We start from the raw sequence: 22,996 nt of genomic DNA, 5'->3' as shown, positions 1-22,996 counted from the left end.
AAAAAGTTATTGATTTTTATTTTCTAAAATGTCGTAACTAGGTAAAACTTAAAAACCATAGGCTTTACCCATTTAGCCACTCACAAGGCACGTCCTTTTAGTTCGTTTATCATTTGTACACGTGGTGTCCCCGATCATCTCAACCATTGATTTGCGCTAATCAGTGGTTGAGATCACTGCTAAACTTGGTAAGACAAAAACACCTTGCATTTGTTCCTCATTTTAACAAGTCTTATGTATATTTAAGTTTATCTACTTTGGACTTATGTGTATTAATTTGACACCATATAATTGAGCTCAAGTTGAGTTTAGACTCGTTTAAAGTTTTCCTTCAAAATTATAAAAATAACTAAAAACTTATATAAATTATTTAATAAATAACAAGCGAGCCAAACCGAAATTAAAAAATCAACTCACGAGCCAAGCTCGAGATCTAGTAAACTTCTACCTTCCCTCAATTCAACTGTGAATCTGTGATGGGTTTTATAGGGCAAGCCTTAGAAGTACTAAGATAACATGGGCTAAACTTAGCAAGTTTCAGTCCATAATATAAGAATGGGCCTAACCATAACAAGCCCACAAACCCTCCGTATACAAAATTGAATCACACCATTATATGCTTTCTTGAACAGAAAGATAACCAATAACCACAAACACCTTCAAAACCCCAATCTCAGATCCTAAATCAATCATCCAAATTCACAACCATGGGACAAGGAACACCCGGCGGCATGAACCGGCAAGGCCAGCCCGGCGACCGTAAAAACGACGGCGACAAGAAGGAGAAGAAGTTCGAGCCAGCCGCTCCACCGGCTCGCGTGGGCCGGAAGCAGCGAAAGCAGAAAGGACCAGAGGCAGCAGCCAGGCTACCAACCGTAACACCACACTCAAAGTGCAGGCTAAGGTTATTAAAACTCGAACGAATCAAAGACTACTTGTTAATGGAAGAAGAGTTTGTGGCGAATCAGGAGAGGTTGAAGCCACAGGAAGAGAAGACTGAAGAAGATAGGTCGAAGGTGGATGATCTACGTGGATCTCCGATGAGCGTTGGAAACCTTGAGGAGCTTATTGATGAGAATCATGCTATTGTTTCGTCATCTGTTGGACCGGAGTACTATGTTGGGATACTTTCGTTTGTTGATAAGGATCAGTTGGAGCCTGGATGTGCTATTCTGATGCATAATAAGGTGAATTAGTTAGTTGATTTGATTATGTTTGATGTTTTGGTTTACCTAGGGTTTGTTTCATATTGATGAATTGGTACTTTTGATGTTAGCCAGATTTAACTTAGGGTTTGAGTTGTTCAGAATCAAATTAGCTTATGTTATTAGGTTGTGAGAAGTTTAATTTATTCTTTAGTTGTAATTAGACTGATGATGTAGGTTTTTAGCTTTGAATTATTATGTTTTCTTGTAAGATAAAAAATTATAGTTCAATCAGGGGGTCAGGGGTGTTTGGTTTAGCCTTTTAAGGTTAAGCTTATTAGCTTATATAGGCTAATTTGAAGAAGCTTGTTTGAAGATGGTTTTTTGGCTAATTTGAAGAAGCTTGCTTGAAGATGGTTTTTTGGCTTATTTGAAGAAGCTCATTTGTGTAAAGATATAAGCATAAGCCAAAAAATAAAAGCTAGGCCAAACACCCCCTTAATTTCACTAACTTATAACTTAACTTTTTGAAAAGTAATAAGTAATAAGGTGTTTGGGATTATTTTTGGTGTGAGAGAGAAAAGTAAATAAGTTACACTTTTGTAACTTATTGAAAAGTTATAAGGAGGTAAAATAAGGAATCCTAAACACCCCGTCGGTATGTAAAAGCTTAAAACCATCATATATTATTAGTTACACAAATATTAAGAATTTAAGATCAAACTTAGGGTTTGAGTTGAGTCTTAACATATGTATTTCAGTTACATGGATTTAGAGCTCAATTTTTTGTTTGATTGTTAATGGAGTTATGATATAGGATTTTTTAAATAGTATGTGAAAGATTAAAGATTTAAAGCCATGATATATTGTTATTTACATGAATGTGTTAACTGTTAATCATTATATTTTCAGGTTCTTTCTGTTGTTGGACTTCTTCAAGACGATGTGGATCCGATGGTGTCTGTGATGAAGGTTGAGAAGGCTCCTCTAGAGTCTTATGCTGATATTGGCGGGCTTGATGCACAGATACAAGAAATCAAAGAGGCAGTTGAGCTTCCTTTAACTCATCCCGAGTTATATGAAGACATTGGTATCAAGCCTCCAAAGGGAGTTATACTCTATGGTGAACCGGGAACAGGCAAAACATTGCTTGCAAAGGTATGCGTTTTTAACTTCTTTTCATGATTCTGTTAATGGTCTTTAAGGGTGTAAACAAGCTGAGCCTAAACTCGACTAGCAGCTTGCTTGACTTACAAGAGGTCAAATTTGAGCACATCACGTTTCGAGCCCTTTTCAACATTTTTTTCTCTCTCTAAAGCCTAAGTTCGGCTTGTGAGTTGTAACTTTTTTTAAGTTCGAGCTAGGCTTCTTTTCTAAACAACTTGAAGGATAGAATAATACAGGTAACATTAGCAACGTTAATGTAAAGCATCTTTAACGTTCAAAAATATGTTGAGGGATTTTTATGACGGAATTGGTTTTTGGTGGTATTCACCTGATACATTTTTAATTATTTTTTTTATATTATTCAGTTATTTTTATCTTATCAAAATTTTATGTATAATAATTATTATTGTATAAAGATGTATATAATAGTTTGAATCATCATCATCATCATCATCATCATCGTACTCAGTATATCCCACCAATAGCAATGCTATGGTAGGGTCTGAGGAGGGTAAGATGTAGACAGCCTTACCTCTATCCCATAGGGATATAGAGACTGCTTCCGGTGAGACCCCCGGCTCGATAGTAGTTTTGCATCAAGCCTTGGACATAAGGCACATAGCACTCAATCATCGGGACACCGGCTGATTGGTGCATGTGCCCTTGTCTTTCGGCTATCAATAACAGGCTATGCTCAGGCTTCGGCTTGTTTATAAGATATGCTTATTTTAAGGCTCGAGCTTGTTAGTGTTGGGCGATGTGGTATCCCCGGACCCACATTTAGACAACTGCATATTAAAGGAGTTAGGGAGGTTATTTTTTTAGCCGGCCCTAACCCTATTGGGCCCAATTGGGTTCTAGCTTGTTTAGCAAGGGAGTAGCCCTAATATGCGGTCTATAAATAGTCTCTTGTACTTGTTATTATACATCACCAAAATAATACAAACCTAATTACCCCGTGGACGTAGGTTGTACACCGCAACCGAACCACGTAAAATTCTCGTGTTCTTTATCGCTTTGATTTCTTGTTCGTGTGTGCCTTTTGTTCCTAACAACTGGTATCAGAGCAAGGATCACACTATAAACCCCAGCCGCCAGTCGCCACCAAACCCTAATCAGAAACCCTAGCCGCCGCTACAGTACCGCCGCCGCTACAGTGTTTCCGGCGTGTGAACAGTGCGCGCTACAGTACAATCTGTCTTTTGACCAGAAGAGGTCAAACAGTTCTGATCAGTATTGCAGGTTGCTTCCGTTAGAAACTCGGTAAAGATAATGACTGAGGACGGTAAGATCAGAATCGAGAAGTTTGATGGGCAGGATTTTGGATGGTGGAAGATGCAAGTCGAGGACTTGTTATGCCAGAAAGATTTGCTTCCATGTTTGAGAGGTCAAAAACCCGAGAATATGAAGGATGAAGAATGGGCCGATCTAGTTGGCTAAGAACGTTGCTTTCAATATAGTGAATGAGACCACTGCTAAGGGTTTGATGACCGCGTTGTCAAACATGTACGAGAAACCTTCCGCGTCTAATAAGGTATTCTTAATTAGACAATTGGTGAATACGCGTATGCGGGAAGGTGCGTCTGTTACCTCTCATATAAATGAGTTCAATTCTATCATATCCCAGTTATTATCTGTTGATATTAAATTTGATGATGAAGTGCAAGCTTTGCTATTATTGTCCTCGTTACCTGAAAGTTGGTCAGGAACAGTCACTGCCGTTGGTGGTTCAGCCGGAACCACCAAACTCACGTTCGAGGGTATTCGTGACTTGATCCTAGGAGAGGATATCAGGAGAAAGAATGCAGGTGAATCATCCAGTACTTTGCTAAGTACTGAGGGAAGAGGTAGAAAGAAAGATAAGAGGGTAAGTAACAGGGGAAGATCAAAATCAAGAGACAGAAAGGGGAGTTCAAAAACAAGAAACGACATAAAGTGTTGGAACTGTAATGAGAATGGTCATTTCAGAAGTCAATGTACAGAACCACCCAGAGACAAGAAAGAAGTGAATGTTGCCTCCTCAACAGCATCAGATTCTGATGATGCATTGATCTGCTGTATTGAGGATATAGTCGAGTCCTGGATTATGGACTCAGGTGCGTCGTTTCATGCTATCTCAAGCTCGAGAAAGATGAAGAATTTCAGACGGGGCAATTTTGGTACTGTAAGTCTTGCTAATAACCAAATCTTGGAAATTACTGGGTTGGGAGATATTGACTTGAAAACAAGTTTTGGAACAATTTGGACATTGAAAGATGTCAGGGTAATTCCAAAATTGAAAAAAATGTTAATTTCCATTGGGCAATTAGACGACCAGGGTTATGATGTAACATTCGGGGGAGGACAATGGAAGGTCGTCAAGGGTAGCATGGTAATTGCCAAGGGAAAGAAACGGGGTACTTTGTATATGGTTGAGGTTTCTGCAGGTAGTGCTAATGCAGTAACGAGTGGACCGAGTCTATCAAAGTTGTGGCATCAACGACTCGGCCACATGAGTGAGAAGGGCATGAAGATGCTTGTCGCCAGAGGAAAGCTTCCAGATCTTAAAAGGGTTGAATCTGAATTCTGTGAACCATGTGTTTTTGGAAAAAAGAAGAGGGTATCTTTTGTGAAGACAGGGAAAACACCTAAAGCTCAGAAATTAGAGCTTATCCATTCAGATGTTTTCGGACCAACACGTGTTGAATCCTTGGGAGGCTCGAGATTCTATGTGACTTTCATAGACGACGCCACACGCAAGGTATGGGTTTACTTTCTTAAAAATAAATTTGAAGTATTTGATGTTTTTAAGAAATGGAAAACTGCTGTTGAACTTGAATCTGATCTGAAGGTAAAGTGCTTGAAGTCAGACAATGGAGGGGAGTACATTAGCTCAGAGTTCACTAGCTTTTGTGCTGAGCATGGCATTCGGATGATAAATACAGTTCCAGGTACTCCTCAGCAAAATGGAGTCGCAGAAAGGATGAATAGAACGTTAAATGAAAGAGCCAGAAGTATGAGGATAAATGCAGGGCTCCCTAAAATGTTCTGGGCAGACGCTGTTAAAACTGCTGCCTATCTTATCAACCGAGGTCTATCAGTTCCGTTGGGTTACAAAACACCTCAAGAAGAATGGAAGGGGAAAGCGGTTAATTATGAGCACTTAAAGGTTTTTGGGTGCAGTGCATATGACCTAGATCCGAATGCTGACAAGATAGATTCAAAAGCCAAGAAGTATGTTTTCATTGGTTACGGGTCAGACAAGATGGGCTACAAGCTTTGGGACTCGAAAAGCAGAAAAGTAGTCCGCAGCAAACATGCTACATTTAATGAGGCTGAGTTGTACAAAGATGTGATAAATCCAAACTCTAGGGTTCAGAAGAAGCAACAGGTTGAATTCAAAATTGAAAACCAGAGATCTGAACCGATCCCCGAACCGGTTCAGGAACCCGCTACAGAAACTGAAGTCGACACAGTTCCTGAGTTTGAAGCTGGTGGAAATAATGAGTCAGAAGAAACTTCTGACAGTGGGAGTTCAGAGTCTGAAGACGAGGAGATCCCACAACAGCCTGACCAGACTGAAAATTGGGTCAGGAGATCCACCAGAGTTACTAAACAGCCAGAAAGGTATAGTCCCGGTCATTCCAATCCTTCAGTTAACTATATTCTTTTGACAGAAAACGGTGAACCCGAAAGCTACTCTGAAGCAGTCAAGATGAAGGATTCTCGCCAGTGGGAGAATGCTATGAAGGATGAAATGAGCTCTCTAGAAAAGAACAAGACATGGGACTTAGTCAAGCTTCCGCAGGATAAGAGAGCGTTGCAAAATAAATGGGTCTTCAGGGTCAAAGAAGAACATGATGGGTCTAAACGATATAAAGCCCGTTTAGTGGTCAAGGGTTTTCAACAAAAGAGAGGAGTTGATTATGATGAAATCTTCTCTCCCGTGGTGAAAATGACTACCATCAGACTTGTTTTAAGTCTTGTAGCAGCAGAAGATTTACATCTAGAGCAACTAGATGTGAAAACGGCATTTCTACACGGTGATCTTGAAGAAGACATTTATATGATGCAACCTGAAGGGTTTCGGGTTGTGGGGAAAGAAAATTGGGTCTGCAAACTAAAGAAGAGCTTGTATGGTCTGAAACAGGCGCCTAGACAGTGGTACATGAAGTTTGATAATTTCATGGAGAGGTCGGGGTTTAAAAGATGCCAGATGGATCATTGTTGTTATCTGAAGAAATTCAACAACTCTTATATCATATTACTGTTGTATGTTGATGATATGTTGATTGCAGGATCTGATATGAAGGAAATAAGCAAGTTGAAGAAACAGATGTCCCAAGAGTTTGAAATGAAAGACTTGGGTGCAGCAAAACAGATACTGGGAATGAACATCACTAGAAACAAGAAGGCAGGTACTCTAACACTATCCCAGGAAAAATACATAGGGAAAGTGTTAGAAAGGTTCAAGATGAATGATGAAAGAACCAAGCCTAGGAATACTCCATTGGGAAGTCATTTGAAGCTCACCAAAGATCAGTCTCCTAAAACTAGAGGTGCACAAATCGGTTTTTTTGAAAAAACCGGTTCGGTTATTAACCGGACCGGTTTTTTTTATCCAGAAAAAAACCGGTTCGGTTAATAACCGGACCGGTTATTAACCGGTTTTTATCAATGAAAACTCAAACCGGCCAAACCGGTTTGGACCGGTTTAGAAACCGGTTAGAACCGGTTATTAAACCGGTTTTTTTATAACCGGTTTTTAATAACCGGTCTAACCGGTTAACCGGTTTTTTTTTTTTTTTTTTTTTTTTTTTTTTTTTTTTTTTTTTTGCTTTAGGGTTTAGGGTTTAGGGTTTCGTTGTTAGCATTCTTTGCTTGGAAGATTAAAAACACATAACTTTCATTTATAGCTTTTACATTAAAAATACAAACATTAAATCGTTATCGCATATTCGTAACTCAAAAATACAAACATTAAAGAATGCTTAGACACGATTACATTAACAAGTTGATGTTTGTTACTCATTTTCTTCGCTACCCGATCCCGAGCTATTCCTTAGGTAATCGTCGTACGCGGCTTCTTCATCGGTCATTGGTTGAGTGTGTCCTTGATTGACCTCGTCTTCATACAAGGCCGCCTCATACTCCATTTCCCCCTCGAGTGAGCGTTGATGTTGTGCCCTATCTAAAGAGTCCAAGTAATCCTTGTAGCAAATCGACATCTCTACAGCTGGTGGAGTGAGTCGAGTCCTCCTAATCGATATAACCCTGCCAGAAACAGAAAAAGCAGACTCCGAAGCTACCGTGGAAGCTTGGACCGTTAGTAAATCTTTGGCCATGGCGGCGAGGATCGGAAACTCATCCTCCTTACCTCTCCACCAAGCCAGCAAATCAAGACTTCTAAATTCATCCGGAGTCATGTGTTTCACAAAGTTGGTACCACCATACCTTCCAAGTTCACTGCTTGGGGTGTTTACCCTTTGACGTTTACCGGCGTCTTCCCAAATCATGTAGTACATCCCCATTTCAAGGTCGGTTTGGGATTGGGATTGGGCAACAGCTCTTAACGAGTCATGAATTTGGGAAGACGACCCGTGTTTTGTAAGGTAAACATCATACATGTTTGCCAAGGTGGTGTTGAAAGCATTCTTTAAAGTTTGGTTATAATGGGGGTTTTGATCGTCGTTTAACTCTAGCTCATCACAAATTTTTTCTATTAAAGCTTCAACACCACCAACATTGATGCAAGGGTTTAACGCAGCCGCACAGGTCAAAACAGCGGGTAGTTGTTGAAAATATTTTCTAAATTTTTCTTTCATTTTTGCACCCATATCAAAATAAGGTGCACCCCTACAATGAATTTCAGTCAACTTTGTGCACATGACAGCAATTTTTGGTAAAGCAATGGGGCTTGTTGGATAGTAAACCCCGGATAAACTAGTTGTGCAAGATTTAAAAATTTGAAGAACCTCCGTAACGATCTCAATCAATAACCAGTTTCTAGGATCGTACGGTGCACATTTACCCCTATTTGACAAAATTTGATGAAACGCAATTAACGATTGTTTTTGTTGGATGGCTTTCTCAAACATTTCACAAGTCGAGTTCCATCTTGTTGGACAATCCCAATTAGGCCCCAACCATTGACAGTTAGCTTCTTCACAAAATTTTTTGTATCTTGAAAATGTTGAATTGTTGCTAAAAACATCTCGTAACATTCTTTTAAAATTGTTTCTTTGCGTTTCGATCACGTTTAACCCATCTTGCACGGCCAAGTTGATAATATGTGCAATGCATCGGCTATGAAAAAACGCTCCATCACAGATAGGTTTATACTTTAATTTTAAATGGCCAACCGCGGCCGTATTGTTGGACGCGTTATCAAACGATATTGAAAAGATTTTATCTTCAATCTTGTATTGTCGAATGACTTTATCCAAGAGTTTAAAAATATTTCTACCCGTGTGCGGGTAATCAAACAATTGAAACGCAACGGTTCGTTTCATCATTTGCCACGACCGGGGGTCAACCCAATGAGCCGTCACACAAATGTATGAGTCGGGCGAACCATTAGGTACCGACCACACATCCGTTGTTAAGTTCACACCAGTTTGTAAGTTTGAAAAGTATGAAATTAGTTCGGACTTAGCGTTTTTCCATGCTTTAAGACAATCTCTTCTAAGGGTCGAACGACTTACGTGTTGGTAGCGTGGTTGAACATACTTTTGCATCATCTCCGTGAATTGAGGGTTGTCGAAGTGGTTGAAAGGAAGTGATTGTTGAATCACAAAGTTGCCAAACTGTTGACGTACCGCTTCAAGGTCGTACGTAAACACCGTTCCTTGATTCGTCATCTCCGGCTGCGAACTACTTCCGGATTCGTCCTTCAAGACCTTGCAAGAGGGCTTTTCTACATGAGCTCTTAAACTGGAGTTTGCTTCTTTGTTATAAAACTTCAAACAATGTTTGCATCTAGCTTTTTGGGTTCCGTTAGACATTTCGCATAGGTCGAAATGTTGCCAAATATCTTGGTTTCGTTTCGTGGGGATGACCCGAACGACGGTTTCTCCCGTGTTCGAGGCACCCATGTTGACCGATGAAGCAGCACTTTGGGAGGCCATGATAATCGACTACGAATTAAGAGTGGTATACTCGAGTATGAAATAAACGACTACGAAAGAAGAGCGTTTGGAGTTGTATAATCGCGTATGAAATAAACGTTTAGAGCGTTTGGAGTTGTATAATCAAGTGTGATCTAACCAATACCCAACCTAAACTATATATAGATGTTTGTGGGGGTAAAATGGTAAAAAAACAAAAAAAAAACGGCTAAAAAACGGTCAAAAAAAAAAAAAAACGGCTATAAAGCCGTTTGGTAACGTTCGAAAACCGGTTTAACCGGTTAACCGGTTATTAAAAAACCGGTTAACCGGTTTTTTTTATAACGGTAATAAACCGGTTATTTTAAAAACCGGTTAACCGGTTTTTTAATAACCGGTTATTTAAAAAAACCGGTTTTTTTTATAACCGGTTATAAAACCGGTTTTGGCTCCAAAACGTATAACCGATACGTAAACCGGTCAAACCGGTTTTTAAAAAAACCGGTTTTTAAAAAACTGGTTTCCGGTTGAACCGGCCAAACCGGTTCCGTAACCGGTTTTTTTGAACACCTCTACCTAAAACTGAAGAAGAAAGATCGAAGATGACCAAAGTCCCATATGCATCAGCAGTCGGGAGTCTAATGTATGCAATGGTTTGCACTCGACCAGATGTTGCTCATGCCGTTGGGGTTGTTAGTCGGTTTATGTCAGATCCAGGAGAAAAACATTGGGAGGCTGTCAAATGGATACTTAGATACTTGAAGGGTACTCAGAAGATGGGGTTATGTTTCAGAAAAAAGGATGCCATACTCAGAGGTTACACAGATGCTGATCTGGGTGGTTGTAAAGGGACGTTCAAGAGCACTACCGGGTATGTTTTCACAGTGGGAGGGACAGCAGTTAGCTGGATGTCTAGACTTCAGAAAAGTGTGGCTCTGTCAACTACAGAAGCAGAATACATGGCTGTTGCAGAGGCCAGCAAAGAACTAGTTTGGTTGAAGACTTTTCTTGAAGAATTAGGAAAACAACAACCCGACTACTCATTGTACTGTGACAATGAGAGTGCAGTTAAACTTGCAAAGAATCCAGTGTATCACGGAAAGACAAAGCATATAGGGATGAGATATCACTTCGTGAGGGGGTTGATCAGTGAAGGAACAATCAGTCTGAAGAACATCCCAGGTGCTAAAAATCCAGCTGATATGTTTACCAAGTGTGTGGTGCTGGATAAGCTGAAGCTTTGCATAGCTTCAGCTGGTCTCCAGGAATAATGTTGAGGAGACAAGGGTAATTAGGATGGTTTGAAGATCAGGAGGGATTTTCATTTACAGAAGTACAGAAGAGATGGTGCATTTCTAGGTCCGAAGACACCAAGTGGGAGATTGTTGGGCGATGTGGTATCCCCGGACCCACATTTAGACAACTGCATATTAAAGGAGTTAGGGAGGTTATTTTTTTAGCCGGCCCTAACCCTATTGGGCCCAATTGGGTTCTAGCTTGTTTAGCAAGGGAGTAGCCCTAATATGCGGTCTATAAATAGTCTCTTGTACTTGTTATTATACATCACCAAAATAATACAAACCTAATTACCCCGTGGACGTAGGTTGTACACCGCAACCGAACCACGTAAAATTCTCGTGTTCTTTATCGCTTTGATTTCTTGTTCGTGTGTGCCTTTTGTTCCTAACAGTTAGCTCATGAGCCGGCTTGGTTCGTTTACACCCATGACTGTGTTGTTTGCTCAATTGAGTCACAATATATTTAAGGAATCTTGTTTATTATTCAGGCAGTGGCAAATTCCACATCAGCAACGTTCTTACGTGTTGTTGGTAGTGAGTTGATTCAAAAGTACCTCGGGGATGGTCCTAAGTTGGTGAGAGAACTCTTTAGAGTAGCTGATGATTTGTCTCCATCAATTGTCTTCATTGATGAAATTGATGCAGTTGGTACAAAGAGGTATATTTATGGCTAAATCGCACCATTGGTTAATTGTTCAGCCTGGTTATGGCTTAACCCTACCATTGGTTAAAATGTTCACTTCAGTTAATTCAATTTGGCTTTTTGGTGCAGATATGATGCACATTCTGGTGGTGAACGTGAAATTCAGAGGACTATGTTGGAATTGCTGAATCAGCTAGACGGTTTTGATTCGAGAGGTGACGTTAAAGTGATACTTGCGACTAATAAGATTGAAAGTCTTGATCCGGCTCTGCTTCGACCGGGTCGTATAGATAGGAAGATTGAGTTTCCGCTTCCTGACATTAAAACTAGAAGGCGTATATTCCAGGTATAGTATCTTGATTTTGTAATTTTGGTCAGCTGGTGCCGGTTCGGTAAGTTATACTTAAATTTGAATACAACTTCGTTTTCAATAAAGTTTATATCAGGATGTTGAAAAAATAGTTTAAATATAACTGTGTACTTGGATTTTTTAAAACGTATCTAATGCAAGTTATTGGAGAAGAAATAAATTCAATGAAAATATTATCAAAATGGGAAGCCAATCCATGAAAATGAATACCATTGTTGATATGCTGACCCAACAATGAAATATTATTTGAATTGGAAACAGAACCATAAAAACATTATATCGGCACAGGCAGTGATGCTCGGTTTGTGTCGGTTTAGTTTGCTACAGTAGCTGTACAGTTTGGTACTCGGTATACTTGACAATTAAAAAAAACTTTATTTTATTTCGTATGCAACTCCGTTTTCAATTAGATTTATATCAGAACGAAAAGAGAAAAAAGCCTAAATATAACTTGTGTATTTAGATTTTTAAGGTTAACAAACAGAATAACAACTACTATTCATAATGGTTACTAAATGTGTCTGCGTGTACACACACTAATATAAGTTAGAAGATAGTTTGTTAATGGATTCTTGTTGATTTAGATACACACATCGAGAATGACCCTAGCTGATGATGTGAACTTGGAAGAGTTTGTTATGACTAAAGACGAGTTCTCTGGCGCTGATATCAAGGCTATTTGTACCGAGGCGGGGTTGCTTGCTTTGAGAGAACGCCGAATGAAGGTACTAAAAATGAATCAAATATTAATAAAAGGTTGATTTATCATTAATTTAAAGTTGCTTAGTTATTAATCATATGATTCCGATAGGTGACTCATGCGGATTTTAAGAAGGCGAAAGACAAGGTTATGTTCAAGAAGAAGGAAGGTGTACCGGAAGGCCTTTATATGTGAAAACACTTATTATATTTATGCTTATGCCCCTGGGCGGAGTCCGTTAAGATACTTAGTTTTGTATGCATAATTGTGTGTTTCTGTTACGTCTTTGACTATGTTGTTTTTCGGATAGAAGTTCCTTTTTTCCCAGGCTTTGTTAATTTCAAGTGATATATAACCAGTAATCTTTAAAGTTGGAATTTCAATGTTGGTAAAATCTACCTATACTATTAAAATAAAACCATTCGTACACGTGTCATTCAACTAGAGTAGTCAATTAAAATACAATAATCTCTAATCGTACATTACGTGCGTGACACTCTCAACCCTAGATTTCAAAAAACACGTGGTGGTAATTATTTCAAATTGTTTCCATCCTAATTAATCGTTGCATCAATTCAACCATCGTCAGCGGCGTCATTTGCAAACACTTGCAGAAACTTAGTTGCAGACGTTTCATATTTTGTCCATATGATTGAATCGATGATCAAATTGACGGTCGATTGATAATTGTTTGATGATTACGAGATTATATGAAGTGTTTTTAGTCTTCAATTTCATGTTACAGGTGTTTAATTTAGATATGAACTTCTGAACGTCAAGTGTTTATGGACTTTTTTGTTAGTTTAGAAATTCTGAACATCTTTGAACGTATTAGAACGTTTAAAGAGTTTAAAGATGTTCTTTTTTGGTCAGAACTTCTTTGAAAGTATTAGAACGTTTAAAGATGTTTTTTTGTCAGAACTTCTTTAAACGTATTAGAACGTTTAAAGGTCTTCAGTTTTGTTTCAGAACGTTTAAACGTAATATTTTGAACCATAATCAGAGCTCGATTGAGTGCATTATTTATGCAATTCCATAATCGATTGATGAATCTAAATACTTCTACACATCAATTCGATTGATTAGATCATCATTTTTTTGATCAAATTTGAAGATTTCTTGATGTTCAACGACGCTCGATTTTGATTTGGTTTATGACTTTAGAGATTTCATACTTTAAGCTATGATTAGAGTTTATCAATTGAATTAGATTGAGCGACGAGTTCCGAATTTGGATCAGAGTCGATTTGTAATCGACGAATTTTGATCGCGAAGACGCGAACTATTGCTGGGTTATTTACGAAATTGCCACCACGTGTTTTTTAATCTAACGGTCTGAAAGGTCGCGTACGTAATGTTCGATAAACCATTATTGTACGTTAACCCATCAACTATAAATACTACCACAATGTATATAATTACTAATAAAATTATAAATATAATTTTAAATGTTGTATTAAATGAGGTTTTTAAATATTAATAAATTATATAATTCTATTTATCATTTTTATATCTTAAAAAACTATAGGGTATGTTATTATGTATATCATTAAATTTATTTTATTTGTTGCATTTTTTTAACCACCCGTGTATTACACAAGTTATATCATAATATATCAGTATGTCATCTCATTTTATAAAACCTTTTGACACTATTTTATATGCTTTACTAATGAAATCTGTAATGACCTGTCTTAATTTACTAAAACAGTCTACTATTGTTATCAAACTAGTTCCAATTTTTATGATCACTAGCAGTAACTAAGTCGATAGGAATCAAATAAAGATCAACTGTTTTAACTTATTTAACGTCACTTTCATTAAGCATTGTTTTGTTTATAAAACACCCAATTAAGAACTCAATTATTATTGAAATAGTTAATCTTATGGTGATTTAGATGGTTCAGAGAGTTATCCATGCAATTACAGACTTTAAATCTTACAAAGATTACATTATTTCATGAAACATGAAGACGGGTGATTATGTTGGAGACATGATAGGAAAGTTTGGGATATTGTCCTAGTCACATCTTAAAGGGTAAGACTCCCTTTTTGTGCTTATCAAGCTACTGAATCAACCAAAGAACTATGGGACTCACTTGAATCGAAATATGTCACCACTCCATCTTAGGTCTAGGAGTGTGATCAATAGTTGGTACCATGTTTGTAAATAAATCAGAGTAGCGGGTTATAGCGGAAGACTTTTATAAAACATAAGGATCAAACTTATTAATATTTACATTACAAAAAGACGAGACGAAAGTCTCGTTTGGTATTTACTTGTTTATATGTTTTACAAAAACATCATATTTTAATATTCAAACAAAATTATCCGAGCCATCGGATTCTTGAGCCCTTCGTCCGTCAAGCTCTCTTCTTGGTTACCTGCAAAATGTTATAAAATACGTCAGCAACGAATGCTGGTGAATATGCTTACGCTAAAATATTTTCTTTACTTAATCACCCCTCGAGACCACGTAAGTCTCGGCCCATCTTGGCTTAGGAATAATCAAGTTAAACAATCATTATAAACTCAAGTCTCTACACTAGGTCACTTCAGCAAAACACCGCAGCGTTTCGACGTACTTAGGTACCATAAATATAAACAATGTCATTCTCACTTGAACATACTTTGGTTCGGCCCATCGTGGCTGGAGGTCGTGACCAGGCGTGGTGCAATGTGCCCACCGCATTCCACATATGTAAGGATCCAGACAAACATATACCACAGCCTGAGGGCTAGGCTTATACTCTTATTTACAATGTTTTTAGAGACACGTAGCCTCATGTAAAGTTTTACACATAACACGTTTGATTGTTTGAAAACAAGTTTATAAAAGTGGGGTGTGTTCACCTTTTCAATGGGATCGGCTTCCAACACCGTCCATGAGTCTTTCCTTGCTATCTCGCACCTATAGTACGAGTATAACCTTTATTAGTCGGATATACAATCCGGCTTAAGACCTTTAGTCTTATTACCTCGATGAACCTTTAGTTCATATTTTCTTTTACTTTAAAACCTTTAGTTGAAAAGTAATGTTTATAAACCTTTAGTTTATTCATTAAACCCTACGTTTCTTCTTCTATAAGAAACGTATTTCTTTTATTTATTATTTAAGAATACTCATTAAACTTAAATAATATATTTTATAACAAAGAATAATCATTCATATATATATATATATATATATATATATATATTCAAATATATATCTTACTTTTCTTTTCCTTCATTTTCTTTGTAATTTATTTCTTTGTTTATCGAGGCATCGAGTATAACCTCGACTTATGGTATTAAGCCTTTTCAATATTTTATTATTATTTTATTCGGGCATTATGCCTACCTTTTCTTGGCTTAATACACCCTACACACTCGAGTAGCACTTCGATTCCATTTTCCTTTTCTTGATCAACACCTTCTTTTTGGCACGCTTATCAAGACGCCAACTCTTTCACGACACGCACTTCGAGATGATCCTTGGGACTTCGAAACGGCGCCACCTTCATGTTCGGAATATTGTTGTGGAGTGGTAGGGATATCGATGTATTGGACACGGAAAACGAGGAATCGGGGCACGGATTTCGAGGTGGTTCGAGGGCACGCTTCCCAATGTGTAGAGAGAGGTTAGAGAGAGTGGTATGTGAGATTTGGGTGTGAAAATGAGAAGACCCGAGGCTGCTATTTATAGAGCTGATTTTGGACCTCATCGCGCTACGCGATGGGTCCTTTGGCAAGCCCATCGCGTAGCGCGATGTAGGCTTGCTGAGTCAGAGGGTAGACCTGACACGTGGTAGGTGTCGCGCCACGTGGCGGCAGACGGTGCCACCGTATGCCATGTGGCACACGTGTCACATCGTGTCGCGATGGGTCTCTTCTGATCCATCGCGTATCGCGATGGAGGTCTCTTCTGATCCATCGCGTATCGCGATGGGTCAGGAAAACATATTTTTTATTTTAGCCCTTGGAGTTTGGAAATTGGTAGAATTGGTCCCTTGACTTTGGATTTTGGCATTTTTGGCTCGATATTTTCCGTGATGTTACAAAATATATGACCAAGAATGCCTTTAGTAAGAAATTCTTGATAAATAATTTAGTAATTACAAAATGGGCAACCTGAGGGTTGTGATCGTCACTAATCGAACAATATAACGATATGCCACATAACAAGGGGCAGTTTACTTAACGTAACACAAAGATGGAATGATGTATCTTCGTGTCGAGTGTTATCGATGAACCACCTATCTCTTGTTGAAAAGATTTTAAGCACATGTACGTTGAAGTATAAAAAGAACAATCATTGGTTTAACTTGGCAACCACTTTAAAATTGAGGAGTCCTTAAGCTTTAAGGGCTGATCAAGTTAACAAAACCAAGGATAAAGATATTGGTGGACCCTCTTGTGTGAATATGGTTGAAGAAGGCAGGCAAACAAATACATACACTGAATTCAAGGGTTTAAAGAAGTTTAAGAAAACACACAAGGAACCAAACAAGAAATCAAAATTGGCTTGTTGGAAGTGAGGTAAACCTAGATATTTTAAGAATATTGTCAAGTTGATAGAAGAAAAAATAAAGCTTGAACAAATGGTTATGCTTAAGGAATCAAGGATCCAAGGACTATAGAATATGCAACAAAGTCAATTTTTAGATAATAACACATGTACAAGAATTGTCATTGATTATGTCTTTTGGACGAATAGAATGCTTCGCATTGAAACATGTTAACAGAACTCATCCTTTGACAAGGAAACTTGAAGCTTCAATATACTTATGAAGGATTTTTTTTCTTTTCTTTTTAACTTGGAGAATATTTTATCGTGTACGAATTTAAAATAATCTTGTTTCTGGCGTTGTCTGCAAAAACAAGTGATGGACTTGACAAGGATATCTTGTCAATGCATAGTTCTTTTGTTGCATTTGGATATTTATGTAGCATGTTTACTAAATATCAATGATATGCTTAGTAATGAGATCGTATATATAGCTAGCAGCCTAGCACTAGCATTACTAAATCATATCTTTGATACGCACACATTTTAGACACTTACATTATGAAACGTAGTAATTATGCGATTAATTTCCGTGTGTAGGGGAAAAGAAGTATGAGTTTATCCTTAAACAGTAGGAGATTTTCGTCCTTCAAATTTCCCCATCGAATTCTCGGTGTACCTTTCTTCTCTCGAACAGTCAGTTTATTTCTGAAGGCTATATCTGTCAACATCGACTACTAGTGACAGATATAGCCTTCAGAAATAAACTGACTGTTCGAGAGAAGAAAGGTACACCGAGAATTCGATGGGGAAATTTGAATGACGAAAATCTCCTACTGTTTAAGGATAAACTCATACTGCATACGCGGGCTCGACTAAATGGGGACTCAACTCATATATGGGAAGCTATGGAGACAAAGATCATCCAAGTAGCAAAGGAGACTCTCGGGGTCACAACAGGAAAGGCAAGTGGGCATAAGGAGTCTTGGTGGTGGAATGACGCAGTGCAAGACAAGATAAGGGACAAACAAGGATGTTTTAGGGAGCTAATGAGGTGCACGAATGAGGAGGAGCGAGTGGAATTGAGGGACAACTACAAAACGGCCAAGATAGAGGCGAAGAAGGCAGTGGCGGAAGCAAAGAAGGGGGCCTTTAAACGGATGTATGAAAGTCTACAAACAAAAGAGGGGGAACAAGCTATGTTTAAGATTGCCAAAGCCAGGGAGCGTAGAAGGCAAGATCTAGGACCGGTGAGGTTCATAAAGGATACAGATGGGCATGTACTGGTCAAGGAGCAGGACATCAAGCTAAGATGGCAAACCTACTTCCACAATCTTTTTAACAATGGGAGAGCTTACCAAGAAGAACATGACAACACAAACTTTCAACGACAACAATCGAATAACTGCTACTGCCGACGGATCACACGAGAAGAGGTGAAGGATGCACTGAGGGGGATGGGAAGGTCTAAGGCGGTTGGCCCAGACAACATACCCATCGAGGTGTGGAAGTGTCTGGGGGAGGAAGGAGTCATGTGGTTAACTACTCTGTTCAATAGTATTCTTAAATCAGGTAAGATGCCAGACCAGTGGAGGAGCAGCGTTGTAGTTCCTATCTATAAGAACAAAGGAGACGCCCAATGTTGTGGTAACTACCGAGGAATCAAACTACTAAGTCATACTATGAAGCTATGGGAAAGAGTGATTGAGGTTAGACTTAGACGAGAAACTCAGGTTACGGTCAACCAATTTGGCTTCATGCCGGGGCGTTCCACCACAGAGGCAATACACCTTTTAAGAAGATTAATGGAAAAGTATAGGGAGAAGAAGCGTGATCTACATATGGTGTTTATTGACCTAGAAAAGGCCTACGACAGTGTGCCACGACAGGTGCTCTGGGAGTGCTTGGAGGGTAGAAGAGTGCCCAGGAAATACATAGAGATAATTATGGATATGTATACCAGGAGTGAAACAAGTGTCCGTGCGCCAGTGGGGGATACTGATTTCTTTCCTGTAGAGGTAGGTCTTCACCAGGGGTCAGCGTTGAGCCCGTTTCTCTTTGCAGTAGTCTTGGATGAGCTGTCAAAGTCGATTCAGGGGACTCTCCCGTGGTGCATGATGTTCGCAGACGATATTGTGTTACTTGCTGAGAAAAAACAAGATCTAAACATGAGGCTTGAGGAGTGGCGAACAACCTTAGAGACAAAAGGTTTAAAGATTAGCCGATCTAAGACGGAGTACCTCCACTGTGATTTTGGTGGGATAAACGACAATGAAGACGCACAGATCACAATTGAAGGGCAGGTGGTCCCGCAGGTAACGAAGTTCAAGTATTTAGGATCTTTTGTACAGAGCGATGGGGAATTAGACAGTGATGTGACCCACCGAGTTCAGGTAGGATGGTGTAGATGGAAAGCAGCCACAGGTATATTGTGCGACAAGAGTTTCCCGACTAAACTAAAGGGAAAATTCTATAGGGTGGCAGTTAGACCTGCAATGCTATATGGAACAGATTGTTGGGCCATCAAGAAGGCACAAGTGCGGAAGATGGAGGTAGCAGAAATGAGAATGCTACGTTGGATGTGTGGGCACACAAGGCTAGACCGAATAAGAAACGTTGTGTTTCGCGAGAGATTAGGGGTGGCGAACATAGCAGACAAGATAAGAGAGTGGAGATTGAGATGGTTTGGACATGTAAAGAGAAGACTGACGACGAATCCTGTTAGATCCGTAGACAACATTACTATAGAGGGGAGGAGGGGTAGAGGACGACCGAAATTGACTTGGGATGAGAGGATTAGGCATGATTTGATAGACCTAAACCTCTCCGAGGACATGGTTGAGGATAGGAATTCGTGGAGAAGTAGAATTAAAGTTAAGGATTTTTAGAGAGAATTGAATACCTTAGGGCTTAGACTTAACTTATTTAGGTCACATACCATAATGGTATTTCCCTTACATATATTATTATTATTATTATAATTATTATTAGTTTTTATATAGCTGTTAAACTGTGATCTTATTATTAATATTATTATAATTAGCAGTAGTTTTTAGATAGCTGTTAAACTTTGATTTCCTTTATTTTGCTTCATACACATGTACTTAGAGCCGAGGGTCTCTCTGGAAGCCACCTCTTTATTCCTTTGGATAGAGGTACGGTGTGCCTACATCCCACCCTTCCCAGACCCTACTTATAGCTTTGCTGTCGGTGGGATTTTACTGGGTATGATTGATTGATTGATTGATTGATTGTTCTAGAGATTTTCATGTATACTGGTTGCATACTAAAGATGAAGCTCTAGATAAACTTAAAATCCATAAAATAGAAGTAAAGTTTAACAAAATGATGCATGGGATTGAGAGAAATATGAAGCTTTTAAAGAAATGGACCATTCTAATTCTTATCATATATACTTAGGATTTAATTAAAGGGTTTTTGAAAAAATAAGGCAATAGTTACAAATAAAAGGAACATAGTCATGAGTCACTTATATTAAATTTTTCATAAAAGCTATAAAGACTATCTAATTACCCGAATTGACACAAGACCACAATGGTCAAAATTCCCATAAAAAGTGAAGCACATGCCATTCCTGCCACAAACTAGGAATTTAACTACAAAAAGGTAACATTTACAATTATTGCAACACCCACATCAACGACATATTTATAAAAGGATATTAATTTGATTTTCCATTCTCACAAATATCTAAATCACATATAGCTCTCAATCAACTTGTTTTAACAAGTCAATTCTGCTCTTTAATTATATATAACTGTAACAACTCACTGATACATCATTAACTCTTACATCTATGATCTATCAATACTCTTTTTTTTTTTCGATATATATAATTTCTTCAATCCAAAATAACATTGTTGTCACGACTAGACCGGAATGACCGGTTTCTATTATTATTTTTAACTTTTCTTCTTTTAAGATATCATTTACTTGTTCATAATTTTAAATTTTTTTGCTTCATATTTTAAGTATTTAAGCGTTCGTATTTTACTAAGACTACAAATCTACACTAAAACATAGATTTTATTTATTTCAACGTTCATATTCTCTTAAATCTGAAAATCTACTTCAAAACATAAAGTACACAAAATTGTAAATATTTCGTAAAATTGTTTATGATGTCGTCTCCTTCCTAAATCCGACCCGACCGGTCCAGTGTTCGCTTATGTAAACATTGCATAACATGAGAAGTTTTCAAGGAAACATACTATATATATTTAAAAACCAAACAACATAATAAAAATGATTAACAAATTATATAAAGGAGTCAGACAATCGCTTGACTCCTTTATAAGAAGATGAGAAAGAAACGACCAAACAACATGCATATTGGTTAGCGACCAATTCTACTTTTATAATTAAATATATCTTGTAACGATAAAAATAGAATCAAATAACGCTATATATAACTATTTACATGAGTAAACCCAGCCGGTTTTGTTGATATATAGTCAACAATCTTTTGATCCTCAAGTCTTTCTTAGGCTACAAAATTTAGTCGGCTGTGAAGCCTGTTTTCTAAACAACCTTCAAAGAATCATCAACCTGAAAAAAAGAAAATACAATTTATTAAGTGTTTGTTCATGCTTAATAGTCTAGGTAATAGAAAATAAACCAGAAGCTTGTTCATGTTCGTTTACTTAACTAAATGAACATAAATTCTTGTTCATTTTCACTCGTTTAATAGAAAAACGTACACAAGGTTCACTGAACATTCAGTTAGTTTACTATAATGTTATAAATCTCTTGTTTAATAATTTTGTAATGTGTGTATGTTAAAAAATTATTTTTTTACACATTAATATCAAAAAACTAAACAAAATTAATTAGTCGGTTGGTCGAGCCACGAGCTGTCTCAAGCTTTTAACGAGCCGAGCTCGAACTCAACATTTCAGCTCGTTAAAATAATCTAGCAAAGCTGAGCTGGCTCATTTAAGTTCTGGCCGGAGCCCGACCTAGCTTAATCCAGCTCGTCTCCTTTAAAGGCACAGTTTACAACTATATTGACATGTAAATTAGGATTTAGGTTTACCGGTTCGATGATGATTGGTGTTGGTAGCATCTTTGCAGCTGCCCGGTTTAGTTCCAACTGGGGGCACACCTCCTTGACTCTGCCAAAAAACAACCAGTGTCAGCTCTGAGTTATGAATATATAATCAGACAAAATATAATACCTGAGGAAGCGGTAATTGTGTCGGATGGAGACCAATGTAATGTTGAAATGGATCCGCAAAACTACGAGCTCGTGGTTGATTTAGACTTTGACTATTTAGAGTCAAGGGATTCATCATTGGATCTGGCATGCTAGCTCCTTGACTAGGTGCAGGACCCGCAATGTTAACCGGTGGCATGTTAAATCCTGGAACTGGAAACCGTTGACCGAGATGAGCTGCGGCTGCAGCAGGATTGGGCGGTAACGAACCGGGAAGCATGGCAGGGTATGGAACCATAGCACCATTCATCCTCATTCCCATACCCATACCCATAGCCATTGGGGGCATATATTGCTGGACACCCGGGAACATCATCGGTACCATATTGCATCCCATGGACATCATCTGCAAAAACACAAGTATTAAGTTGTGGGCCTATATATATAATTAGATAATAAAACATTTGATTATTCGAGTTTTAGTTACATACCTGAACTTGCATTTGAAGTGATTTCAAGTATTCGATTGCTTCATCCAGCATTGAAGCTTTGTCAGACTAAAATACAAATAATTTTGATGTTTAAGAGGGTGACAAATCATGAACACGTGCTTCGTATATTACTTGAAAATTAGGGCATGTGTGCTACCGACCTTATTACATCGTGGTATTAGATCTTGCAAGGCCTTCATCTTTTCATTAATCCTATCTCGACGTCTCTACACAAGTATTATAATTATAAGGCGACAAATTTAGCAACTACCCATGCGGATATCATATTGTGACAAAATCACCAAACTAACTATTTTCTAAGTGTGTTACAACTTATTTAGCCATGAAGTATCAGACTTTTTTTCCACCAATAATAATGTAACACGCAGCACCATATCGCCTATGTATTAATATTATTGGGGTGGCATTTT

At 38.2% G+C, this 22,996-nt stretch overlaps 2 protein-coding genes across 2 annotated transcripts; one reads left to right on the top strand and one right to left on the bottom strand.

Annotated features, from left to right (window-relative positions):
- The first annotated feature begins 656 nt into the window (after positions 1 to 656).
- Positions 657 to 12,787, top strand: LOC143553877 (26S proteasome regulatory subunit 4 homolog A). The gene is made up of 6 exons (XM_077043771.1): positions 657 to 1,187; positions 2,058 to 2,303; positions 11,184 to 11,353; positions 11,468 to 11,684; positions 12,293 to 12,433; positions 12,520 to 12,787. The coding sequence occupies exons 1-6, from the start codon at positions 708 to 710 to the stop codon at positions 12,601 to 12,603; spliced, it is 1,338 nt and encodes a 445-aa protein (XP_076899886.1). The 5' UTR covers positions 657 to 707; the 3' UTR covers positions 12,604 to 12,787.
- An 8,417-nt stretch (positions 12,788 to 21,204) lies between these two features.
- Positions 21,205 to 22,963, bottom strand: LOC143553858 (transcription factor PIF1-like). Its single transcript, XM_077043758.1, has 5 exons — positions 22,727 to 22,963; positions 22,566 to 22,631; positions 22,097 to 22,480; positions 21,955 to 22,033; positions 21,205 to 21,467 (listed from the first exon to the last, which is right to left on the bottom strand). Exons 1-5 carry the CDS (start codon positions 22,763 to 22,765, stop codon positions 21,463 to 21,465), a joined length of 573 nt encoding a protein of 190 aa, XP_076899873.1. The 5' UTR covers positions 22,766 to 22,963; the 3' UTR covers positions 21,205 to 21,462.
- Positions 22,964 to 22,996: the final 33 nt, after the last annotated feature.

The sequence above is a fragment of the Bidens hawaiensis genome, unplaced genomic scaffold, assembly GCF_021521415.1.
Source record: "Bidens hawaiensis isolate Kalapana, Puna unplaced genomic scaffold, B.hawaiensis_p1.1 tig00017405_1, whole genome shotgun sequence".
NCBI lineage: Eukaryota > Viridiplantae > Streptophyta > Magnoliopsida > Asterales > Asteraceae > Bidens > Bidens hawaiensis.
Note: the sequence above shows the minus strand (reverse complement) of the source record. Positions and strands in the feature narration are given on the sequence as shown.